This window comes from Topomyia yanbarensis, chromosome 1, assembly GCF_030247195.1.
Source record: "Topomyia yanbarensis strain Yona2022 chromosome 1, ASM3024719v1, whole genome shotgun sequence".
Taxonomy (NCBI): Eukaryota; Metazoa; Arthropoda; class Insecta; order Diptera; family Culicidae; genus Topomyia; species Topomyia yanbarensis.
In genome coordinates this window covers 210,021,581-210,045,381 of record NC_080670.1, presented here as the reverse complement: position 1 = coordinate 210,045,381, position 23,801 = coordinate 210,021,581, and the positions used below count along the sequence as shown (strand labels likewise).

At 42.5% G+C, this 23,801-nt stretch overlaps 4 protein-coding genes across 6 annotated transcripts; 1 reads left to right on the top strand and 3 right to left on the bottom strand.

Annotated features, from left to right (window-relative positions):
• Window positions 1-676: 676 nt before the first annotated feature.
• LOC131690695 (uncharacterized) lies at window positions 677-6,390 on the bottom strand. 2 transcript variants are annotated; one of them, XM_058976628.1, is made up of 5 exons: window positions 6,173-6,390; window positions 5,774-6,110; window positions 1,589-2,614; window positions 1,013-1,301; window positions 677-953 (listed from the first exon to the last, which is right to left on the bottom strand). In XM_058976628.1, the coding sequence occupies exons 1-5, from the start codon at window positions 6,260-6,262 to the stop codon at window positions 764-766; spliced, it is 1,932 nt and encodes a 643-aa protein (XP_058832611.1). In that variant the 5' UTR covers window positions 6,263-6,390; the 3' UTR covers window positions 677-763. The 2 variants fall into 2 exon arrangements, with proteins under 2 accessions (XP_058832611.1, XP_058832619.1); XM_058976636.1 differs by lacking the exons at window positions 677-953; window positions 1,013-1,301; window positions 1,589-2,614 and adding exons at window positions 2,720-2,996; window positions 3,067-3,352; window positions 3,410-4,375 and having other exon boundaries at window positions 6,173-6,384.
• A 3,413-nt stretch (window positions 6,391-9,803) lies between these two features.
• On the top strand, window positions 9,804-11,008 carry LOC131690686 (GATA zinc finger domain-containing protein 10). Its single transcript, XM_058976617.1, has 2 exons — window positions 9,804-10,224; window positions 10,284-11,008. Exons 1-2 carry the CDS (start codon window positions 9,970-9,972, stop codon window positions 10,947-10,949), a joined length of 921 nt encoding a protein of 306 aa, XP_058832600.1. The 5' UTR covers window positions 9,804-9,969; the 3' UTR covers window positions 10,950-11,008.
• Window positions 11,009-11,290: 282 nt separating this feature from the next.
• LOC131690671 (interferon-related developmental regulator 2) lies at window positions 11,291-14,953 on the bottom strand. 2 transcript variants are annotated; one of them, XM_058976601.1, is made up of 2 exons: window positions 14,019-14,953; window positions 11,291-13,131 (listed from the first exon to the last, which is right to left on the bottom strand). In XM_058976601.1, the coding sequence occupies exons 1-2, from the start codon at window positions 14,044-14,046 to the stop codon at window positions 11,846-11,848; spliced, it is 1,314 nt and encodes a 437-aa protein (XP_058832584.1). In that variant the 5' UTR covers window positions 14,047-14,953; the 3' UTR covers window positions 11,291-11,845. The 2 variants fall into 2 exon arrangements, with proteins under 2 accessions (XP_058832584.1, XP_058832588.1); XM_058976605.1 differs by lacking the exon at window positions 14,019-14,953 and adding an exon at window positions 13,246-13,395.
• Window positions 14,954-21,702: 6,749 nt separating this feature from the next.
• Window positions 21,703-23,791, bottom strand: LOC131690661 (brahma-associated protein of 60 kDa). The gene is made up of 4 exons (XM_058976592.1): window positions 23,678-23,791; window positions 23,467-23,619; window positions 23,199-23,398; window positions 21,703-23,135 (listed from the first exon to the last, which is right to left on the bottom strand). The coding sequence occupies exons 2-4, from the start codon at window positions 23,605-23,607 to the stop codon at window positions 21,938-21,940; spliced, it is 1,539 nt and encodes a 512-aa protein (XP_058832575.1). The 5' UTR covers window positions 23,608-23,619; window positions 23,678-23,791; the 3' UTR covers window positions 21,703-21,937.
• Between the last annotated feature and the right edge of the window lie 10 nt (window positions 23,792-23,801).

Genomic DNA, 23,801 nt, shown 5'->3' with positions numbered 1-23,801 from the left:
GATCCACGACCGCCGACTAATGACACGGTACTACTTTGCTAAACTGTTGCCTCAAATTAAGTGCAATAAGTGCGTACAGACACATCCAATTAAGATCTGACTGTGATTGTCGTAAATTTCCCGGCTTTCAGCGGAAACAAAAAGAATCGGACCTTCTTCGGAAGATCTGAGAGCTTCTCACGCGTGAAGATCTGAACCCCACGTCCCACGTGTTACTACTTTGGGAGCTAATTTTAACGATTTCAATTCAATTATAATTTATTCGTTCTGACAGGCCTCCCCCTTTCCCGAGACGCTCGAGTGCGCCGTTCTTCTGTTGCTCAATTTCAGACTAATTTTAGTACCCGGCTCCCGCAGGCACCCGAAAGGTAGGTCGCCGCTGCTACTACTACCGCTGCTGGTAGTTGAAAAAGAGTGAGATGAAACGGAAAAATAATTTACGCTTGTGTTGTCGCCAGGCAGCAGCATAGGATGTCATCTCGACGCTGATGCGATCCGTTACATCTTCCTTGTTCTGAGCGAGGCTGCTGCTGCTACTGCAAATCAGATGCACATGTCATACCCGGTGAAGGCGACTATAGTGTGGCGTGTGCGACCACGGCGTCTAGATTTTCTTAATCATTTCAATCTGCTTGTCACTCGTCACCTTGTTCTTTGTGCAAGTAAAATACGTACGTTTTTCATTAGCAGTTCTTGTATTTCAAAAAAAAGCTTTACTTTTTAGTTTTAGTACTGATATTAAAATAAAGATAAAAATTTGTGCTTAAGCACCAATGACAGGTTGGCACATCTCATCGTCGTCCTCTTGGTAGACGATATCTTCATCGCCAGAGGAAGAATCAGAGGAACTTTTAACTTCCAACTTTTTGGCCAATCCGGCCAATAGCAGAGCGACCGAGAAATCGAATCCATCTTTGTCCTGAATGGTCACTTCCCACGGAGTACCATTGTTTCTGCAAAATAAATCAAGATTATTTTCTGAATATAAAACTTATTTATTTGGCCCACTTACACAATCGTTGCCAGGACGCGCTGGTTCAGCAGATTCCGGTTCATCTCGACTACGGCCTGCTTGTGGTAGGGTTTTGCCCGGCGAACGTGTGCCAACCGACACAGTACGGCCTGATAGGGTAGATAGCTGAACTGTTCGTCCCAGAGGCGGATGTTCTCCTGCAGAACCATTTCGGCGTTTCCGTAGTCCACGTAGAATACCAGCACGTTGTTCTCGTCGAAATACTGTGCCACTTCGGCCCGGTACCAGCGTTTGTCCGAGTATTTGGCGAATACTCGCTGACCGAAGGCTGAAAGCAGTGGAAAATGGTTGAAATTATTTGGCACGGTTTTTTATTCAAAATCTGATCTTGATTTTACACAAGTAGCAATTTTGAAAATGTCAACAGAATGAGACAGCTTGATGAGAAAACACAGTAACCTGTCCAGGATGCGACGCTGCTATTCGAATGACGTTTTTTGTTATATTTTTCTTTCAAATTTATTTCAATTTTTGCTTTTGCAACGATAAACATCACTGATGAGAAAAAATAACATTTAATAAGTCAACGATTATTGTGAAAAGGGGACAACTCACCAGGTGGACTGTGCAGCTTCCGATAGTGCACTGAGCGCTCCGGAGAGTTCAATTTCATCTCCATCTCCAGTAAGCTTGCGTCGACAAAATCCGGCGATACGACGTGGCACCAAAAGTGTTCCACATCCTTGATAAATTTCGGGATCAGATAGACCTGACAACCGATCGGGGGAACTATCGGCTGCTGGACGTCATCTTCGATGTGTTCGAACGAATCATTTCGAAAGTATCGATAGGGTTCTTCCGTGGAGCTACCCGGCGAACTGGTAGAACCCGTTCCGGGAATCGATTCCCTTTCACTTTGGACACCTTTTAAATCTATCGGTTCAAATAGCGAACGAGTGGGTTTCTCCTCCAACGGAATAGTTGTCCCCGGCATTCGAATACTGATCGCGTTGCTTGTCTCAACCGGCTCCGGTTTGAATATGTTGATTCGAGTGGGAATGTGCTTACTCTTTCGCGACCTGCGTCGTCTTGGCTTCGTTGGGGTCGATTCTGCTGAGGAATTAGTTGCCGTCATTTTGTCCGGCACCGGAATCGGTTGCTGACTAAGTTTAAGGAACAGTACATGACCTTCAACCGAGACAACCTTGTAGTACTGAGTCGTGTGCAGCGATTTCTTGAGAAACTGTTCAAGATCATCGCAGAACGGATCGTCCAGGATGTTAACCAGTATGCAGCGAATGGCGAAGGCCGGCAGTTTCTGAAAGTAGTCGGAAAGAGCGCAAAGTACCATCGAATCGTCGTACGGTAGTACCTCTCCGGTGTCCAGCAACCGGATGTAGGTCAACTTTAGCGTGGAGTTCTCGATCGGTTTGTTGCGAACCGCTCGGAACAGAGAAGCGTCCAGGTAGACACCGAATACCTTTCCCGGCGCTGGAAGCTCTGCGTACTTACAGCCGCGCGAATTTTGCATCGCAGCAAACAACTTGGTGCAGTCGTGATGATCACGGTCCACTATGCAGAAGGATCGCGCGGAGGTGCCGACGTGGGAAATGACGCAGCGACCCGTTCGGTTGATTTTGTCTGAAAATGGAAATATAACATACAAAAACGATTGTAAATGAAAACAAAAGGGAAAATAACACATTTCTAAACGATAAAGAACGTGATATCTAAATAACCTCGAAATTTTTATAAAAAATATTTATTCGAATTTTTACAATTAAAACAGACAAGTAATTAGGTAAATACAGATATCTGGTTTGACGTAATACAAAAAATAGATGAGCATCTTTTTTGAACACAACCCGTTTACACTGTCTGCGGCTATGCCGGCACGAACCCTTTTGTGCCATTAATGACAATCGGTTTCCGAGGAAGAGCTAGCTTTCTATCAACCAACATTCGACCAACATCGGCTCCCTGTTCATTATACACAAGAACTTCCCAGTAAGCACGGATATCCCTAAAAAATTAAAGTAAAAGAAGCTTAATTGTACCTGAACCTGCCCCCCGGTAAACAACGACAATCTTACAACACTTTCACCCGGACCCGCTTATCACAGATGGCTATCCGAAGAGCTGTCGCCGCCTTAACATCGTTCCCGTTTGCCTGTAGAACGTTGGCCAACCGGCAGTGGATCGCCTGGAGCGGGAGGTAATCGAACCGATCGTCCCAAAGCCGCAGATCATCAATCTCAACCTGTTCGTAGTTTCCATAGTCCACGTAGAACACCAAAATCGATCGGTCATCATAATACTCCATTACCTCCGCTCGGAACCATTCACCTTGATACTGTGCGAAGACGTACTCCCTGGTATCTACAAATAGGAACGTCTTAAATGGTATCCAAATCTATCCTCTCACCAGACACCTACAAGGTTCATGATCCATTTTCCTATATGCCCTAACATTTTTCGGCTCATTCAGTTTCATCTGCAAAGCGGCCAGCGCTGGCCCACAGCCCGGCGTTACTAGCTGTCCGTAGAATTCCTGAACACTTATGATTGCCGTTGGAATAATCTCATGCTCCGAACCGATCCGGGGTTCCATCTGTCGAGCTTGTATTTTAACTTTATGCAGTGCTCGGTCCCGGGTCCAACCGTCGGGATCTTTAGCTACGTGCTCCAACCTACAACTAGTGCCTTTGAAGCAACCCTCGCGAGTTGGATCGTAGAACGGACAAATCCTTCGATCGTCCTGGGGTACGAATCCCATGGTTGCCTTCATGGCGTTGGTAGTACTCTCGGGTTCTTCGTAAAGAATAGCCCGCTCCTCCTGCGTTAGAGTATTTTCGGATATTTTGTAATCTGGAATAGCTTGTTCATTCTTTGGTAGCTTGTGAAGTGAGATCTTCTTCTCCTGAGTGGCTGCTAGTTTTACATGCAGAACAGCCGAATCAACCCTGCAAACCTCGTATGTCTTATTGACGTACATGTTCTCCTTGAGGTAGTGCTGCAAATCACAAAAGAACGATTCGTTCACCACATTCACCAGCTGGCAGCGGACGGCAAAGGGTGGAAAATTTTGATAGTACGTCGGCAGTTGATACAGTATCATCCTATCAACAAACGGCATAATCTCTCCGGTATCCAACAGCTTCAGGAACGGAAAACTAGGATCCGATTTGCTTCGAATTGCTCGAAAAATTTCACCATGCTGTTCCAATCCGAACACTACGGATGAAGACGACGGAAGGTCCATCAGTCGGGCTGTGACGTTCTGAAGCGTTTTCAACATTTGGTCAACCTTTTCGCCTTCTCTGGTACGGTCCAGCATGTAGAAGTAGGTGCTGTTTGGGACCACACTCGTTATGAAACCAATGCCCGTTTGACCTTGAGTATCTACGGAAGAGTTTGCAAATTAGATTTGTCCCCGGCTTGAAACTTAAATCAAGGTAAGTACCTGACTGTACGAATGTGTGAAATCAATACCAAAACATGCTCTTACAAATCATAAATGCTTGCACTATAATTAACTGTTAACTTAAGTTAAAACCTGCAAAGTCCTTGCCTTCTTGTATACACTACTTATTCCGTTTCTTGCATTAAAGGATTAAACCAATTTGCGAATTAACGGCACAAGACCTAACCTAAAGTAAGTTTGATTTTCGTGTTTCAAAATCATCTTGTCAGTAACTAGCACCAACTTGGGGCCAAACTAGACGATGTATCTAAACTAGTACCCAAATTAGCACTAGTTAGGCACAAATAAATCCAAACAGTTCACACGATACATGTGAACGCCTAAAGCAACTAGCTTTTCGCGGGAAGCAAAGGCACAAACGCAACCAAATGGGTTTAATCCAATTTTCACTTTTGGGAATTAGTATTGCATAATGCCAGGCGTTTGGTTCGCTAGCCAAAAGACAAGAGTTCGTTTTCGCTTTCTCGTCAGCAAACCAGAGCTTCTGCATTTGCTTCCTGGGACATCGCTAGGTACAAGCGAGCCGCTTTAGGCGTTCACATGATCTGTTTGAATTTTTTTTTGTGTCTAATTTGGGTACTAGTTTAGATACATCGTCTAACTAGACACCCAGTTGGTGCTAGTTACCGACGACATGAATTCGAAACCCAAAAATCAAACTTAACAATCACATAGAATAACAGGAGATTAAAGAGGCAGTTTTTTGGCCTATCAAATCTTCATGTACTCTCTGTTTTTCATATATCTGGTGCCTAAATTTACGACAAATAGCAAAGTTACAGGTAAGCATAGCATTCTATTAAAATAAATTATTTTGTTAGCCAAAAAACATACACAAAAAGCCCTAAAATACTTTAAGAATAAAGCCTCATTTTACCAGCAACATTTTTTGTTATCGACTCTATGTGATGGTAACTGGCGGTACATGACTCGAACATCTTTCTTATGAATTGTTTCGTTGAGTGTCAGACCGTGTCGTCGGTCTGACAATAACGTTAGACAATGGTTCTTTTCTACGCAGAGCTCCAACCAGTATAGGCGCTGATCGAATAAAAAATTCTAATAGGAAGCAAACAAGAAACTAGTATCAAAAAAAAATTCAAATTCCAAGCTTACAGGCTATCGTCACAAATAAACAAATAAAATACTATACAATTCCAGAGAAACATCCAACAGAATCAACAATAAGCAGAATAATTCAGTAATTATTACTGCAACGACAAGCAAAAGCTAAACAACGTATGACAGTTCGTCAGTTCGAAAACATCACCAACCCCAGTAGGCTATAAAAAATCACAAACTCAAAGGTTACTCACAATCCTTCAGCGACTGCTCCACATACTCGAACACCGGTTCCGCCTCCTCCGTTCGAACCGGATTCCGTTTGCTCTTGCCTGCCTGTTGCGACCTAGCTTCCCATGCATCTTCACCGGTGGTCTGTTTAGAACTGGACCCGTAATTGTTAATCTCTTCCATTAGTGCTTCCTCGGATTTGTTGCCCGAACCGGGACTAGCAGCAGCTGCTGCTGCCGCTGCCCGTTTCAACGCATCAATACTGACATCCTTCAGTGACTCTTCCCAACTGTTAACGAACCCGTACACTGAGTTAATCCAAGGGACCATCTCCTCCAGCGGAACGTTCGTTCGATGAAGCTGCAACGGAAAAAACATTTTGTTTTCGCTAGATGGTTTCACAACGGCAGCGGGGTTCTTACCTTGTAGATCATTTTGGCCAAAACATCTTCGGCCCGCAGAATCAAACCTTCCAGAAAGCGTTTGCCGTCCCCCATCGGTTGGCCGCTCATGGCTACGAGTAATGCTGACCGTGTCAATCGAAATAAACTCGGTTAGAAACGGAAAACACGTTTCGTTCGTACCGGCTGAATAATAGATGGATGGAGAGCTGAAGGAAGGCAAATTTTGTTTATTTACTGTTTGGTCACTCATGCTGGTTCAGTGTTGCCAAGTTTTGTTACTCGGACTCAGACGTGAAATTTATACGCTCGAAGCGCCAACTACTTATCGATATCGGCACCAGTCAAGCGGTGATGTTATTTTCGTACACGCAGAACTTTATTGTGCCTTGCAGGATAATCGCTCGATATGAATATATATGAAAGCTCAATTGAGATAGGCGCGTGACAGCCGTCTATATAAATTTATAGGCAGCTTTTTCATTGAAGCTTTCAAAAAGCACACAGCTGGCAGAAAAATAAAGCTCCACTGAAATCTGCTTGCGAAGCAACTGCGGCTATATTTGATGCCCCTTTCAGACACCCGCAATGTGAGATTTTATTATAAGTGCAACAATATTTGGACGTCGACAGAATATTTCTAGAGCTTTTATTCAAAACGACATATCTACAATGAGTTACTCTCTTTGTTCACTTCCTCTTTCGATTTTTACGGCGTCACTATAACATTTTTGCACTTATTTTACAGTACAGATCGAAAGACGTAACTAGCATATTATGCAAAGAGTTGAGGGATAAAATGTTAAAGCGACCGAATTATTAACAGAAGAGAAAGTAAACAAAGACTCAGTGCAGTTGTCTTTTTGAAAAAACGCTCAAGATTTTTCGATCTGCCTCTCTTTTCTTCTACTTCAAATTCTATGCAATACCCGAATAGAAATGCACAACTGTATTACAGAATTTTTTATTGTTACATTGCAACGAAAAACAATGTTATTCTGGAAAAGTTACAATGGAAATATAACACATTTGTTGTTTCTACATCCAATTTCATTGTAAACCCGATTTTTACATAAAAAAGGGGAGTCGTTAAGGGATGTAACAATAAAAAAATTTATCTTTTCCCATACATTCTGAAATCAAAAACATCGATTTACATTGTTGTTCCGTTGTAGATTTAAGAGGCATGATGGACTTAATCATAAGTACATCGATGTTACAAGAAAAGTTGTTGTTAACAAATAAAACTGTTGTAAATTCAACGTTTCTACGATCAATTTCGATATTGTTTTCTGTTCATGCAGTTTTAGATTCCATTCCAGCTATCACAAATTAGGTCCTTTTACGAACAAGAAACTGGGTAACATAGTACCCATACCATGATTGGAATTCGACAAAGAAAAATGGGTAAAATATTACTCATAAATGGTTGAAAAACACTTAGTGGTTTTTGAATTCACAGAGTCGACAACTGAGGACTTGAACAAATATTCTATTGCATTCAGGGCTCAATATTAATCTCGAAAAGGGCTTTTAGGATGGATGAGTAAGTATAGGTTGATGTTTTTGAATTGTTTTATTACTTATACTTGTAGAGAGGTGATTTCGTCGAAGTTTGCACTCAAGTCGGCGTCCTTCATAATTTACTAATAAACCAGTAAAAGTGCGCAGGTTTTATTATCTATGATTTTTCCTAAAATTTTTATTCCACTGAAATTTTTTTAAAAAAAGGTATATTTTTACTCATTTTCATTCCAATTGAATATAAAAATCTGGTTACAAAATGACCCAGAATTTGACGTATTCCAGTTTTACCCATTTTTGGGTATAATACTGTTACCCAATAAATGAGTTTTCCCAGTTTTGTCGGCGTTGGGTAGTATGATACCCAGTAATGAGTACTTTATTTTAAACGTGAGGTTCGTTCGCCTTTTTGTAGCACAGATTATGAACTGCATTAAAGGCTAGTTTACAGTTCGGAAAACCAGTCACGGGATTTGGGTCCTTGTGTATTTTAAATGGAGCTCGGGATTTCAAATCCCGTGACGGGAAATGAGTCTACACAAAAATGACAGTTTTCCTGAAGTGTAAATCCAACCGCGGGAAACATTACGGGATTTCGAAACTCTCCACACAGAAATCCGACCGGGAACGTTTCAATACGAATTGATTCCGACGGGGAAAATAGTATTTTTATTAGGTTTGCAATTCACTGCAAGTTTGATACTCTTTGTATTTTAAGAGAGATGAGAGATCTCGGCGAGAATTTTTCCCTGACTAAATACCGACGCAAACCCCGTACGAAATACCGTAATTCATTCCCCGAACTGTAAACTAGCCTTAAAAGGCGAAAAGTTAGGTCATGGGATAAGTGCAGAGATTCTTATGAGCCATCTGGCTGCCCGAGCAACGCCATGTTTCTATTGTGGTCAGTCTCAACAAGATCTTTCGACATGTCGTGTTCAAATTGCTCGTGGTTAAAATCAAATGATTTTGAAAAGAACGCTCTAGGCTCATTCATGCAGAATTTTTTTTTTTTAAAGTTTCATTTGTGCGACATTTCCAGAAAAATCTGTTGCTTCTAATGCTACAAATGCTATAGAACGAGTACCCCCAATAACATCTTATCAGCCTAACGACCTGTTCAGAGTATAATCCAAACAATATATTGAATCGTTGGACTATATGGGTTAAAAGTTCGTGTATAATTTTTTTATTAGGGACGGGCGAAACACTGTTTTAGACAGCAAGTTTAAAAGCTTACAATGCGCGAAAAACAAAACGATTATTAGTGCCCGTTTGTCGATGGTCCATCGAAAGAGATTTCGATGGAGTACTGATCAAAGAATACGTAATCATAACACAACGAAGGAAAGGCAGGAATATTGGACGCGATGTTTTTTGACCTTGCGATGATTCTATTCCTATTGTTTGCTATGTAATTGTAATTATTTATTGAGGGCTTTAACCAAATGGTCATTCGCCCGCTGTGTGCTACGTGTCGCCGAGAAATTGACACTATCTTTTTCGATGATGGAATCCTCAGTTGCACACCGGTCATACAAGAATAACGCTCCTGGGCTAGACTGAACCAAATTCAACGTATTGAAGATTATGTCTGACCCGGTAAAGAATTTGTTCAATAGGTTTCTTATGTGGAACATTGTTCCACGTGACTAAAGGCATATTGACTGCCCCTTAGTCATGGCGAATAATGAATTACTCGAGCATGCTTTGATTTTCCCAATTTGATATGTATTTGCGTATCTGGGTAATCAATAATGATAAATAAACAAAACTTCAAACTATTGTAAAACCAATAAACCCAGTCAGACTCTACTTGTATTTTAACTTTTGGTGAGTTTGAAAGAAACTTTGGTAAGAAATGCCGCTGTCAAAAGTTCATTGGAATTAAACTTTCGTTCTAGCGGTCATAAACAGCGATATCATGATGGGAAAACGACTTTTAACGATAAAATAATGTTATTTTGTAACAGCTCCATTAATAAACATGATCATTTGACTACAGCGCCGCGCTTTTGTCATATAACATAGAATAGATGAAATATTTCAAAGCATATATTTAGCAACGTGCCGCAATGCACACAGCAGGAACTCACGAGAGCACTCACAGCAAAATCGGCGACAAAATGACAGCTAAAATTCGATCCAGACTCACAGCACTCGCGACGATTTTTGTTTGTGAAAAATTCTTTTCCACTTCCTGCGCAAAATAACGAGGTGTTTTTCATCAAAGTTGTGCTAAAGAAAAGATCAATATTTTGGCTGTTCTCTATATTGCCCCCCTCCGGAACGCAATGCTCGACGGTTGGTACTGTCGTTCGATGAACGAACAAGCGCTTCAACAACAGCAGCAGCAACCGCAGGCTCACCACTCCCGGCAGAATCACAACTCGCTGGAGGGTGACGATTTAGCTGGGGAAGATCGTGACGCCGGAGATAGCTCCGGGCAGGATGATGACAGTGATGAGGATGTTCTGCCTAGCCGGCGTCAAATCGACTACAAGCTCCAGTATAATACGCTGAAGAAAAAGTTGAAATACTTGCTTTATGTAAGTGGAGGATGTTTCAGTGTTGCTTTTTACGGTTTAATCTTTGTGTGTATTTTTAGGAAAATGAATTCTTTCAGGAAAATCTTCGCACTAACCAGCGCCGCTTGCTAAAAATTACCCAGGACAGATCCTTTCTGCTGGATCGATTGTTGCAGTACGAAAAAACCGATCTCACCTCATCGGAAAGCGAAGAAACAGAATCCTCGGATGATTCGTCCAAAGTGGAACCCGCACCGACAGTTGGTCGTAAGCGTAAGAACGATGCCTCCAGCTCGAACAATAGCTCACTCGTCAAAAATCCACCCAAGCGAAGAAAGCCCGGTCCGAAAAAGCAAGTCCCGCAGCAGGTGCTGCTTCAGCAGCAAGCCATCGCCCAACAGCAACGTCAGCTCCAGGCAGCACAACACCAACAGGCCATTGCTCAGCTGCAGGCACAACAGAACATGCTACCTGTCAACCACCACCACCAGCAGCATCCACATCAGCTGCAACAGCAGCAGCACCACCACCAGGAAGGCCATCTTACGACGGAGGAAATCGAACGGCATCTACAATCCCGGGCAGCTCAATCGATGCTGGAGGTTGTACCGGAGGGGGAACTACCGAACGAGATGTTTAGTCAGGCTCCGTCCAGTGAGTCCAATGATCAGATGGTCGATACATCGCCTAGCAACATTGGTGATGAATGTCTGTCGGTGGATTTGAATATGATGCAGCAGGAGTAGTCCGATCGTTGTGTGGCACGGGATTGACCGGGTAGATGCGGCATTACTTGTATGAACCTGAGCTTTATTGGATAGCGCCTAATTTGACAGCTTGAAATAAATGATAATCGTAATGAAACCTGTTTTTTTTTTTGGGATATTGATTTCTCGTCCTTATATAGGTAAATTCGTTTAATTTTAGAGTGAATTTAGTAATTGGGACATGATGGGAATTTGTCAGCTCGACAAACTTTCAGGCGTTTTTATAATCATAAAGACCGAACCATTAACTGCTCTTTCGTCGTGCTTTTGAGGCCAAAGTTTAGGACTTTCTTTCATTCAATGGACTAAACAGCTCATGATTTGGGGATTGCTCCTTTTAATAGCTGATTCTAAACTGTATGTAATATTATTACACAAAAACTCCTCTACACGCAATTGGATAGTTACTAAAACATTTTACATTATTTTTAAATTCACGAATATTGTTTTAATATTGGTTGTGAGTCGACAACTACTACGGTTGGCTATACGAGGGGATAATTTGCGACAAACTCCGTCGCTATAGATCCAGTTGGGCGCCGATGCTCTGTCTTCTAAATCGAACAATTTGATTTTTACGTACTAGCTCTAGTTATGTTTATTCAATAATCACCTTGTAATTTTGCCGATAAAAAGGGCTGAACACGTTGACCGCACCAGCAACACTAGAAAATAGGTAATGCGCTCAAACAGGATGCGGATAAGCATCGAGTATACCCATGTTCCCATCACTCAGTGTGCAAAATTTAAGATTGAGTTATCTAACTAACGAAATATAAGAAAAACAGCCGAAAAAGATTAAAAGGTGAACAAAATAACACCTATTTACAGCAACTAGACAAAAAATATCATCCCGCCAGGGTGATGATGATTAATTAATTGATGACGGCAGACCGCTTGTCACGATTCTTTCCCCTGGTGATGGACCTCGCCTTGAAGGCAGCCGCATTGATAAATTTCTTTTCCGCCTTCGCCATCTTCGAGTTCCGTTCCAGTTCGTCCATCTTCGCGCCCAGCTGCAGTACGTCACGCAAGAATCCGTTCTCCGAGAGGTGCACATTCATTCCGAAACCGAGCGCATTCCGGAGGCAGATGTACTGATGATGCAGAGACCAGGTATCCAGTAGCAGTGTTTCCTTGCCAAATTTAATGGAGATTTCCGGCGAGATATCTTCCTCCAGATAGCGGTGCACATCGCGGAAGGTAGCACGTTGAACTTTACGATCCCGTTTGGCTCGGTACTTGTGAGCGTCCGTGGCTAGCTTCTGCGTGGCTTCGATCAAATTGTCCAGTTCATCGTTGAGAAAATCTTCATCGTGGGATCGACCACTTTCGAGAATTAATGCTAAAGTTTCACCGGCAGCCATCCGTACTTCCAGATGGGGGCTTTGCAACATTCCGGTTAGCTTTCGGATCGATGGAATCAATGAGTTATTACTGTTGACCAGGGTGACAAGGTCACCCGAAGGGATCTGTGTGAGCAGAAGAGCCCATGCGCTAAGAGCAGAACTGTGCAGAGCGGCAGCATCAACGCCAGCAGTGCTCGGAGTGCTGTCCCCTTTAAGATAGCTTCCGGAGAAGATACTTTCGAAACTTTTCATCATTGGCAGTAAGTCTCCTGGGTCATCGGAGGCAAGAAAATTGAGCAACCCTAGAGCCATACAGCACTTGGCCCGTGCATCGTATGAAGTGGCCGTGTCCTGTGCAGTCGCCAACAGGACCGGCTTCAGCACCTTAATCAGTTCGTTAATATCATCTGCTCCGTCCAGCTGAATCACCAGTAGTGGAATGATACGGGCCGCCCAGGCCTGCTCCGAACCTTTACCCTTCTTGATGGACTTCTCGATCGCATCCATCAGTGTCATCTTGCGATCATCGATAAAATCCGGTATGTAGTGATGCACCAGGATTTCGTTGATAGCCTGAAATGCGTTGATCCGTGTTTGCAGTGATTTGTCGGAAGCATTTTCGATCGCCTGTAGTAGCTTTTCCTCGTACTTCTCCAGGCCACTGCCCGTTTCGAGTGGTCCTCCCGAATCGGCGTCACCGTTGTTGTTGTATGCGTCTGCAGACTTTTCCGACTGGTACGAGTAGACGCTGCCCGCGTCATTCGACAGTTCGTCGTCGGATTCGTTGTTGTGGTGCGAGTTGCCGTTGTAGGCTGGTGGAATAAAAGAAAAAGGAAATTGTCTTAGTTGGAGGGAAACAACGGAACTAGTATATTATTTTATCGCAAAAAAACAGTTTTACAGTTCTTAGAATATAAATCACTTACGACTCATCGTCATTATTTTTCTTTGTCTCAACCGTAGCTTGACGCAAATACATTAATTAGATACTAAGTACAAGTCACAGACAGGTGCAGGTTTCGCACACAACTGCGAACAAGGAACAGAATATTACTGAACAGAACCCCTGGTAACAGAAGCCGATCACGAGCAAATATCGTGTTGTGTTCTTCTGTTCGACAAGGTCGCGCTCTAATAGGATTCAAGGACCGGTAGGCAGGGCACCGTCCAAAATTGCTTACACATCGGTGGGACACAGAATGAGGCCAATAAAACAGACAGCGTAAGAAAATGTTGTCATTCCCTACTACTAGAGAAACTACTATAGGTAGTAGTAGTAGTAGTAGAAACCACACTAACTTGAACGACGAGAGATTAAAGCGAAACAGCTGAAAGCAACGTGTTCGTTTCGCGTGTCAAGTGTTGATCAGTTGCAAGCAGGCAAAAAGGAGGAAGGCGGAGAAGCCCTGTGCGGTTGCACTTTACACAAAGAAGGGGATGCAATGAATCAGCAGCTGCCAGCAAGTCAATCGCTGATACTAGATAGTGAAAATTGTGTATTGCCAGATGTTTCGTTCGCAATCGAAATTATTTTCACGTCTCATTTCACAGATCTACTGATTCACTTTCAATTCAATTCTACTCAAGGACGCAAATAAAATATAACACCGCGAACTGGTTGTGAGAAGAAAAAACTTCCACACAGCGGTCGACCTTGAAATCGCGCTATGAAAAGCTGATTGTTAGTAACAACACTTACCCGAATGTTTCTTCCGGTTTCGTGGCATTCTGACTATGCGCTTCTGGCTGCCGATGGGAGCCGTCTTCAAGCTGCAACTAATGTCGAACTGAACCGAAAACAAAATCCTCCCTCTTCGCTTCTCTAAATATAAACGCTTTCTATGCACACCTTGCCGAATTAGCTCTTGTTTTTTTTTTCTTCTGAATGGTATTTTTCTCCCCCTCTAATTTGGCACCAAGTGCGAGCACGCGATCAGTTTTGACGTAACTTTTTTTTCTTCTTCCTTCTGTCTCCCCCTTCTTCTACGGTGTATACGCCTTTCACACTTCGATCAGCAGCAAGAGTCCAGCTTTGAATCACAAGCCGTTCACAAAAATCAGGACCTTCTCCCTTGATGATACTGTTGCTCCTTTAGCGGAACAAAAAACCCGCTTCTTCCGGTTCGATCGACACTCGGTTCTGCAATGAAAGTACCTTTGCCTAAGGCAGCAACTTTATACGATAAACTATTTTCCGTTCTGTGTGGGACATCAAATTTGCTGGCAATGTTATGAAATGAAACACCGTGCATGGTGTTCTTTTCGAGTTGTTCCAGCTGCTTCTGCTGCTCCACACGCGATTTGCACTGCTGTCCGGATATCGGTCGATATTCCTCCAACTGGAAATTTCACCACTGCAAACGTAAACGCGACCCTATGGTGCAATCGATAGGTAATCGTCACTGATCGTTGTCTCTCGGCAATTTGATTTTAGTCGGATGACTAATCACGAAAAAATCTTTCGCCAACCGTGAATGGACGGGAGAAAATTGATTTCTGCCTCCTGTCGCGATTGATGTAATTCCTGTTCAGCGGAATGCACGTCTTTTCTTTGTCGAACGAAACTCTTCACTTCCAGAAAATTCACGCGTGTGCGAAGAAATTTTTTTTTTCCACTCACGATCGTAGAAGCTTGACACAACTGTCACGAAATGCTATTAGAAAAAGGGCGCGCGCGCATCATTAAATTGACAGTTTTTTTGCTTCATGGGTTACGCACCCTTCGGTAACACATTCTTTCTGTCTTTTCAATCATGTAAAAAGGGCCTAAGCGCAAATGAGAAAATACTTTCTCTTCCGTCAATAAAGCTTTGTTTCCAGAACACGGAAGTCTCTCCGGAGTAAACGGAATCAAAAAAAACTTACTTTTACACTGAAACAAAGACCATGGTATTAACTATTGTAGTTTATTAATCCAATTGATGTTGAGACCAACCATCCGACGGCGTATTTCCATTAAAATACAGAAAAATATGACTAAATAGTTCACGTTCGTTTATTTTAGACATGTTCAATGAGATAAAGAAACAGATGAGGTAGCTCGATTTTTACACTCTAAACGATTTGTTATCATTTGTAAGGTATATTGACTTGCTATACCTATCTCGGCATTACATCACCTACACCTCCTCTCAAGTCAACTAACCCTAATCCCGCTCGATGACGTAAAAATAGTATCTTGCCTAGAGCTTTAGTTAGAGTATCTGCTACCTGGTTTTGCGAAGAAATCTTCTGTAGTTTTAGAATCTTGTCCCTAACCTTCTCGCGTAGGAAATGATATCGAACATCATAATGCTTCGATCGTCGTGTCTCAGGGTTCTTCGAGATGCTAATGCAACCTGAATTATCTTCAAGTATTGTCACCGGTAGTTGTACCTGAAGGTTGAAGTCATTCATGGCTTTTAGAAGCCACAAAACTTCTTTTGCAGCTTCGCAAGCTGCTACGTATTCAGCTTCATAACTGGAAAGGGCCACAATAGCTTGTTTGCGGCTACACCACTGTACAACGTTGCCGTACACCTTAATAAGGAAGCCAGTCGTTGATTTCCGATCTACCAGATCGTTGGCCCAATCAGCGTCTACGAAACAGCTTAGAGCAGAATCATCATCATGCTTACGATAAACCAGTCCAATGTTGATTGTCCCACACAAATAACGCAAAACTCTCTTTAGACACTGCCAATGCTCCAATGTTGGGTTCTCCTGAAAGCGCGCTAAGTATGTCAATGCAAAGCATATATCCGGTCGTGTACCTGACATAAGGTACATTAGACTACCTATGAGTTCACGGTAAGGTTCACCAACTTTGTCTGCTTCCGCACCAGGCATCAGTTTAAGGTTCTGTTCCATAGGTGTCGCAATGGTATTGCATCCACTCATTCCGAATTTGGCCAATAGACGTTCGATATAAGCTCCTTGATTAATCGACAACACATCTCTCTCTGGACATATACGAATACGAAGTCCCATGAAAATTCGTGGTACACCAAGATCTGTCATCTGGAACTCTTCAGCAAGACTGTCCCGAATCTCATCGAGTACCTCCGTACTATTACCACACATCAACATATCGTCTACGTATATTACCACGAAAACAATAGTATTTCCACAATGTCTATAGTACAGACAAACATCCGCTGTTGACTGCCGGAATCCCATGCTAGTGATGAACCCATGGAATCGATCGTTCCAACATTTCGGACTCTGCTTCAAACCGTACAAAGAGCGCAGTAACTTTAAAACATATCCAGGTTTTACCATCATACCATCTGGAGGTTTCATATAGACGTCTTCCTTGAGAACTCCATTAAGAAAGGCAGTTTTAACGTCAAGATGTCGAAAATGATAGCCGTTCCGCACACCAAGTGATAGCACAAAACGTATTGTAGGAAGACGAGCTACCAGTGCATACGATTCTTCGAAATCTATTCCATGCTTCTGGAGAAAACCACGCGCCACCAATCGTGCTTTGTATTGGTGTGAGTTTCCATCGCCTACATCCTTACGCTTGAAAATCCACTTTGAACTAATAATCTTCACATTTCCCGGGTTTTTCACCACCGTCCATGTTCCATTTTGCTCTAGCGCTTCCATCTCGGACCCGACAGCTTGTATCCACTGAGATTCATCTTCTCTATCTCGAATATCATGAAACGACTCCGGGGCATCCGACAAAAAACATTCAAGAGCCATTGCAGTATTCGCAGATATATCATATTCTCCCGATCTCATCCAAGTTGGTAGTTGACTCCGTTCTGGATTATGACGAACTTCTAGCGGGTCCTCCTCTGACTGCTGCATGTCTTCCCACAAATCATTTTGCAAATCATCCGACACATCCCCAACAGGAATTCCTCCTGTTCCCGATGTTCATTTTCAGCATCATTTCGAGTTTCATCGTCCTTGACGTCCACCACAAGAGGCAGAATTTTACAATCTTCTTCCTTTGGCACTTTTTCCTTCATCTCGTTAAACTTAACACTTCGCGAACATACAATTTTATGCTTAACGGTATCCCACAGTCTATAGCAATTTATCCCATAGCCAAGGAAAACACATTCCACTGCGCGATCGTCAAGCTTCTTTCTGTGTTCCATCGGTACTGTCGCAAACGCCTGACAACCGAAAATTCTGAGATTCGAAAAATCTGGTTTCCTCGAGAACCATACCTCATATGGTGTCTTAGCTTGCAAAGCGCGACTCGGGCTGCGATTCGTTAAATAAACGGCGGTATTAAGTGCCTCACCCCACAATTTTTTGTCGACATTAGCATCAATCAACATCGCACGAGTCTTTTCGCAGAGTGTGCGATTGATTCGTTCGGCTACCCCATTTAACTCAGGCGTATATGGCGGTACAAACTCCAACGAGATACCCTCAGTGACGCAGAAAGATTTCATTTCCCCACTGCGGTACTCTCCGCCATTATCGCATCGAAGTCGTTTCATTTTGGTACTGAAGTGTGACGTTGCCATTGCATGGAATTCCTTAAATTTCGAAACTGCTTCATCTTTCGTCTTCATTAGATACACAACAACCATATGCGTATAGTCGTCTAAAAATGTGATGAAGTACTTATACCCATCGTAAGTGGTAGGAGTGATTGGACCGCATACATCACTGTGCACTAACTCAAGTGGTTTTGTGGCTCTGGTTTGGGTACCACCGATATGTGCTTTTGTTTGCTTGGCACGTGCACATTCCTCGCAGAAATCCAATTCATCTGTCACCAAATCTTGTACACCACAAACCATTTTATTTCGAACCAACGAACAAATACTTTTCATACTTAGATGACCGAGACGTCGGTGCCATAGGGAATTAACATTTGCTTCGGCTATAGCTGCCTTCGCAGACATATGTCGCAGTGCTTGGATCCTAATCCAATATATACCGTTTTTAACAATTGTACGTGCAAATACCACTCCATTTTTCGATATACTTGCACCTCGCTTGTCGAAGACAACTTTATTTCCACGCTCCACTAATTTTTTCACCGACAACAGATTGTCTCTGCATTCCGGAACGTAAATCACATCATGTAAGATCACCTTAATATCCTCCTCTCCATCCGCTATGATGTTCCCTGACCTGACCCTGTGACCACCCACAGTACCACACATTTTGACACCATCCATAGCGATGGCAATTTGAAAAGGCGACTTCAAGTTAGCGATACCCGAAAGTAATGACTAGTCATTTACCAAGTGCTCTGAGCAACCCGAGTCAAGTATAAACCACGTCTCATTTACCTGTGGAGAACAGCAATCATGAACTGTCATAGCAAAGGCTCTCTGTTCATTCTTAACGACAGATGCTCTGCCGTCCGTGTTGTCCTTTCTACCTTTCGGACAAGTTGCCTGCAGATGCTCTTCAGATCCACAAATGTAGCACTTCCGTTTTTGCTTTGTCTGTTTTTGGTTACGCCACTGCAAACTCATTGCTGATGAAAACGCTTCCGGAGAAATCACTTCAGTTGCCTTGCCATTCATTCGAAGTTCCTCTTCCAGCAGGATCGATTTTGCCTTCGTCAAGGATAAATCTGCTTCGTCCATGGTTTGCAACGCAGCTATCATAGGTCGATATTGCTCTGGCATTAGCATCAACAATCGTACAACTTTATCAATCTCGTCAAACTGTTTCCCAACATGGCGCAGTTCACGGACGACTTTGTCGAAACGCATGAAGAAAGATTGCAGAGTTTCGTCTCCTCGAACTTGGAGGTTATGTAGCTCCGTTTCCAGCAATAGACGTTTTGCTACACTCGACCGATTGACTGTACTTTTCAAAACATTCCACACGTCGAAAGCCGTAACACAGTCGCGAGTCATGTCCAGAAGATTGTCGTGGATACACCGTATGATCAAGCCCTTTGCCTTCTTATCATTCCGCTTCCACTCATCGTCCTGCTCCTCCGGCTGCTCTCCTTCTATCACGTGCTCGAGTAGGTCTTTTTCGTCGAGAATAACCTCCATTCTGTAGCTCCACTCAGCGTACCCAGTTCCGCAAAACTGCCTTATTCCAATTTTTTCGCTGATTTCTTCAGTAATTTTCGTGCGGGTCCACAACCTATTGTAGTTTATTAATCTAATTGATGTTGAGACCAACCATCCGACGGCGTATTTCCATTAAAATACAGAAAAATATAAGACTGAATAGTTCACGTTCGTTTATTTTAGACATGTTCAATGAGATAAAGAAACAGATGAGGTAGCTCGATTTTTACACTCTAAACGATTTGTTATCATTTGTAGGGTATATTGACTTGCTATACCTATCTCGGCATTACATCACCTACATTAACTACTAGATTAGGGGTTCAAATTAAAAAGGGTGTACCAGTGAATTTTGGTAGACCATATATCATGCTTGACTTGAATATGATTCCTATCATTTGTACCATGTCTTTCTGGTATGAAGACATGGTATTTCTTACTATTTTGTGGTAATATTTGTAGTACTTTTTACTATACCTACATTAACATCCAATGGTCAGAATTACCATACACATGGTTGTATTAAAAATTGCTAGCTAATTAAAATCACTAGTGATGTTTACCATTTTATAGTAATTGGAATATAATGAGAATTTCTTTTGAATAAATCAAAAATTGCTTTTTCTAGATTTAGATATTTATTTAATAGTTACTTACAACATGGACATTATTAAAACCTACTTTCGCTCCGAGTTCTTGGTCACCGAAAAAATGTCATGAGGTAGATAATATAGATTCAGATTCAGAACCCTAATACCATGACCTGAAATCAAAATCAGTAAAATTAAGAAAAAGATATTACCGATGAGAATTGTGTACTTCGCTGGTTCTAGATTCCAAACATCAAAAATCGCAGTTCTGAAAGCTTAAGATTTTCATTGGCTCCTAGAGGATGAAAAAATGAATAATAAGAAAACCGGAATTGTGTTTTAAAGTGATACTTTGGTCATAATATATTATTGTTCTACTTACCGATAAATAATTGCAGATCAGAAAGGAAGTCTTCAACTTGTATTTCCTCTCCTAATTCGTTTTAATTTCAAATGAAACTGTGCACAGAAACAAAATGAAGAAAACCACAGAGCAAAATTATTGCACAAAATGGCGGACATTTATAATGAACATGCATAACCGGAGAATATTACCATGTTTATAGTAGTCTCAAAGGTAAACTATTTTTGGATATAAATCACTAGTAAACCCCTTAATTATTATCATGTTTGTGGTAAAATTGATAGCGATCCAAAGAGCTACTCTAATCAAGCTCAAAAGCATATTAACATTAACTATTTTCAAAGTCTTTTCAACAATTTAATCCTGTTCAAATCGAATATGCAAAATAGTAAAACCTACCATAAACGTTTATTCAAACCACATTGTAGATTCAAGCAGTTTGTTATAATTTTGAAATAATTTATAGTAAATTTTACTATTTATTGAAAATGTTTTTTTCAACCATGACTCTGTAGTCAGCATTACCATGTCATTTTGTTCAGTGTAGAAAGTACAGGAACGATTTTCTCCGGAGTACTTCCAGTATCTCCTGGTACTGAAACAAACCTATAGATATCGATCCATCAACTCATAGACCGGAGACCAACGGCTTTACTTCCCTTCCGAAGGAAGGCGTGAGCACAGATTTTTTTCACCTCAGAAAAATCTCAACAACCTCGGCTGGGATTGAACTCAGACCAACTGGGGTGAGTGGCGGTCACGCTAACCACAGGCGCCGTCTATAATTTATGTAAATGAACAACTGTGAACGGAATCGTTTTTTATCTGCATATGCACATTCTCGTTCACTCATTCTCTGCTGTTATGAATCATTTGCTACAAATCATTGTTTGAGGTAAAACTGGGCTAATTTTTCCCCCAGGAAGTATATCCAAATCCAACAAATAACTGTGAAAGTTTCTTCCAATCTTTCACAGTACACAGTTACAGTGGTATAGTAAAATAAGTTAACAATTCTTTCTACCACTTTGTTGCTTATCCACTGCACAAACAATGTAGTATCGTAATCTGCATAGTCAACTGAATGAGCCACAGAAAATAGTAGTGCCGCTGTTCCACGAGAATAGCGAACGACTACCTTTTCAAAATGTTTCTCGTAACTAATCGGACAGGTACAAGGAGAAGAGATGCACAGTGAGCAAGGTAGTTCGACCAAGTTTAAGGAGACCTGATTTATACAAGTGTTCTGTGAGGCTGGCGACAAACAGCCATGGACCGAGTGAACTGGAGACGACTTTTTGATACAACAATCTTTTGCCACGGTCTTAGAATGATGGGTAAGTTGAACGAATGTCGATCTAAAGTTGAAGGAGCAGATGCCCTTATGCTTGTTATGGTTTTTTTTCGCTTCTTCAAAGTAAAACATTCAAAACATACGTATGTCTACAGCAAACTTTATTGGTTATATTCGCTTATATATTTTACCGCACCGCTGGTGTTCTAAATTTAAAGAAAAGTTTGACCCACGATAAGCTTGCCATAAGCAAACCGACGCAGAACGTGCATATTATGATGCTTACCTTACATTACAAAGAGAAAGTGTCAATCCATCAGAAGTCCCCTAGTCCGGTCGAGGATCGCTCGCCACGTCCTCCTGTTCCTCCCGCTTCTAGGAGTTCCTGATCCCAAGTGCCTGCTCCAGTTCAGCTCGCTTCTGGTTTACCTTGGTGAAAAAGTATCGCGATACCGCTTCCTGAGTCCACGGTTGATAGTAGAATTCAGCCCGTCGCTCCTCTTCCGGATTGCCAACGATGTCGGTCATCGTTTTAAGGTCACGCGTTTGCGACACAATCCACTTGTGGATGAACGTTTGCGGATCCTTAGCGAAGCTAAGGAAAAACTCCCGATTCGTCTTAAGCTGATTAATAGTCTCGACGGTATCGTGAATTTTGCCGTCCAATGTCTGAATTTCCTGCTGAGAAGCCGTGCTCAGCAGGAAATTATTCATCTGATTCTTCAGCGTGTCGTCCACTTCAACGTCGATGTCGTAACAAGCGGTCTGCTTGCTTTCCATACCGCTCTCCACGGTGATTACGTGGTTGATCACAATTGGATCCGGAGGATGTAGAAGCGGATTGAGACGCTGGGGGATTTCAGCAAACTTCATCCGCTGGCACCCGAAGATCTGTTCCAAATATTTGTCACAAGTAATGTACTCACGCTCGTGAGCATCCTGCAGTTTGTGAGTTTTAATGTACTGCCACAAGGCCGAAATAATGACCGGGCGTGTCTGCGTATGAACGCCAAGTAAGCGAGCTAGACGTGGATCCAGCTTGAACTGCAACGGTTGATAGTCCAGCAGCAGTAAAATGGTGCAACGAACGTTGCGATCGCCTGGGCGTTTAACCTGAAATCCATCCGTCTCTTGTGTGGAATGCGTACGATGCCACTCGACCAGATGGTTGTCCGGTCCGTACAGTTCCTTGTCCAGTTCAATAACCAGCGATTTAAAGAAACTGGAGAACTTTCGTTTAATCTTGTTCGGGTCGGATTTGTTGTCCTCCAGTAAACGACCTTCCACCCGCAGTTCCCACGAGGCAACCGAGCTTTCCGAACCCTGATCGCCACCTTCATTTTCCTTGCTCGGATAGAAAGTGTTTGAAATGAAAATGCGTAGCTTACGCTTCTGCTTCATCGGACGCTTCAGTGCTTCCTGAATGTCTAATCTTTTGCGCATGATTGTTGCGTCTAGTTTTCGCTCGAACGCTAGCAAGTCCATGTAGGCCTGAGATTCTGGCACCAGATCGCGTACCTTTTGCGGGAGGATTTTATCCGCCAGCTTCTTCTTTTTCTTTGTTGGGTATTCACTGGAATGTTAAAATGAGAAACAGTACAATCAAGGTTTAGCAAAACATCGAATTGCGACTTACTTCTTTTGCGGTGGCTGACTGCTAGCGCTACGATTATCCGCCGGGCGTTTACTACTACCGGATGATCCACTAGGCATCGGAGAACCTCTCATGCTGCTGCTCTGACCGAATCCGGGCTGCATTGGCCGCTGGTGCATCGGTGGTGGATTTTGCGGCGGTGGACCACCTGACATCTGCGGGGGAGGGGTGTATCCGCGAGGCTGAAATTGAAAATATGATGTCATTGCGAAGTAGTTGATTCGTTGTAACTGATAGAAAATTAACTTACCGGAAAATTGTTACCCGGTCCATAAGGACGCATCCCTGGGGGTGGTTGAGACGGCTGCCCTGCCGGAGACGGAGGGTAGCGCTGCGGTACAGGTGCACCAGGGGCGCTACCTGGGCCAGCGGGTGGAAAGCGCTGGGACATTCTACCGCTTATCTGAAAAGTGATGTTTTATCTGTATACTTGCACGGTAAGAAAGATAATAATAACGTACCTGATATTGGAAATTTTAACTATAAATTTTGCAAATTTACCAGCAGACGAAAAACCAAGCCGCAACGTAAAGCTTTTTTCTGAATTTTGACAGCTCTCGGCATTTTGTTTTCCCCGTATCCGCA

Coding starts and splice junctions, on each gene's coding strand:
- LOC131690695 (XM_058976628.1), bottom strand. CDS start 6,262: ATGAGCGGCCAACCGATGGGGGACGGCAAACGCTTTCTGGAAGGTTTG. Junction 6,111..6,172: donor TGGCCAAAATGATCTACAAG/GTAAGAACCCCG, acceptor TTTCCGTTGCAG/CTTCATCGAACGAACGTTCC. Junction 1,302..1,588: donor GAAGCTGCACAGTCCACCTG/GTGAGTTGTCCC, acceptor CACTGCTTTCAG/CCTTCGGTCAGCGAGTATTC.
- LOC131690686 (XM_058976617.1), top strand. CDS start 9,970: ATGCTCGACGGTTGGTACTGTCGTTCGATGAACGAACAAGCGCTTCAA. Junction 10,225..10,283: donor AGTTGAAATACTTGCTTTAT/GTAAGTGGAGGA, acceptor GTGTATTTTTAG/GAAAATGAATTCTTTCAGGA.
- LOC131690671 (XM_058976601.1), bottom strand. CDS start 14,046: ATGCCACGAAACCGGAAGAAACATTCGG. Junction 13,132..14,018: donor AAACCGGAAGAAACATTCGG/GTAAGTGTTGTT, acceptor TTATTCCACCAG/CCTACAACGGCAACTCGCAC.
- LOC131690661 (XM_058976592.1), bottom strand. CDS start 23,607: ATGTCCCAGCGCTTTCCACCCGCTGGCCCAGGTAGCGCCCCTGGTGCA. Junction 23,399..23,466: donor GACCGGGTAACAATTTTCCG/GTAAGTTAATTT, acceptor TTTCAATTTCAG/CCTCGCGGATACACCCCTCC. Junction 23,136..23,198: donor AGTCAGCCACCGCAAAAGAA/GTAAGTCGCAAT, acceptor TTAACATTCCAG/TGAATACCCAACAAAGAAAA.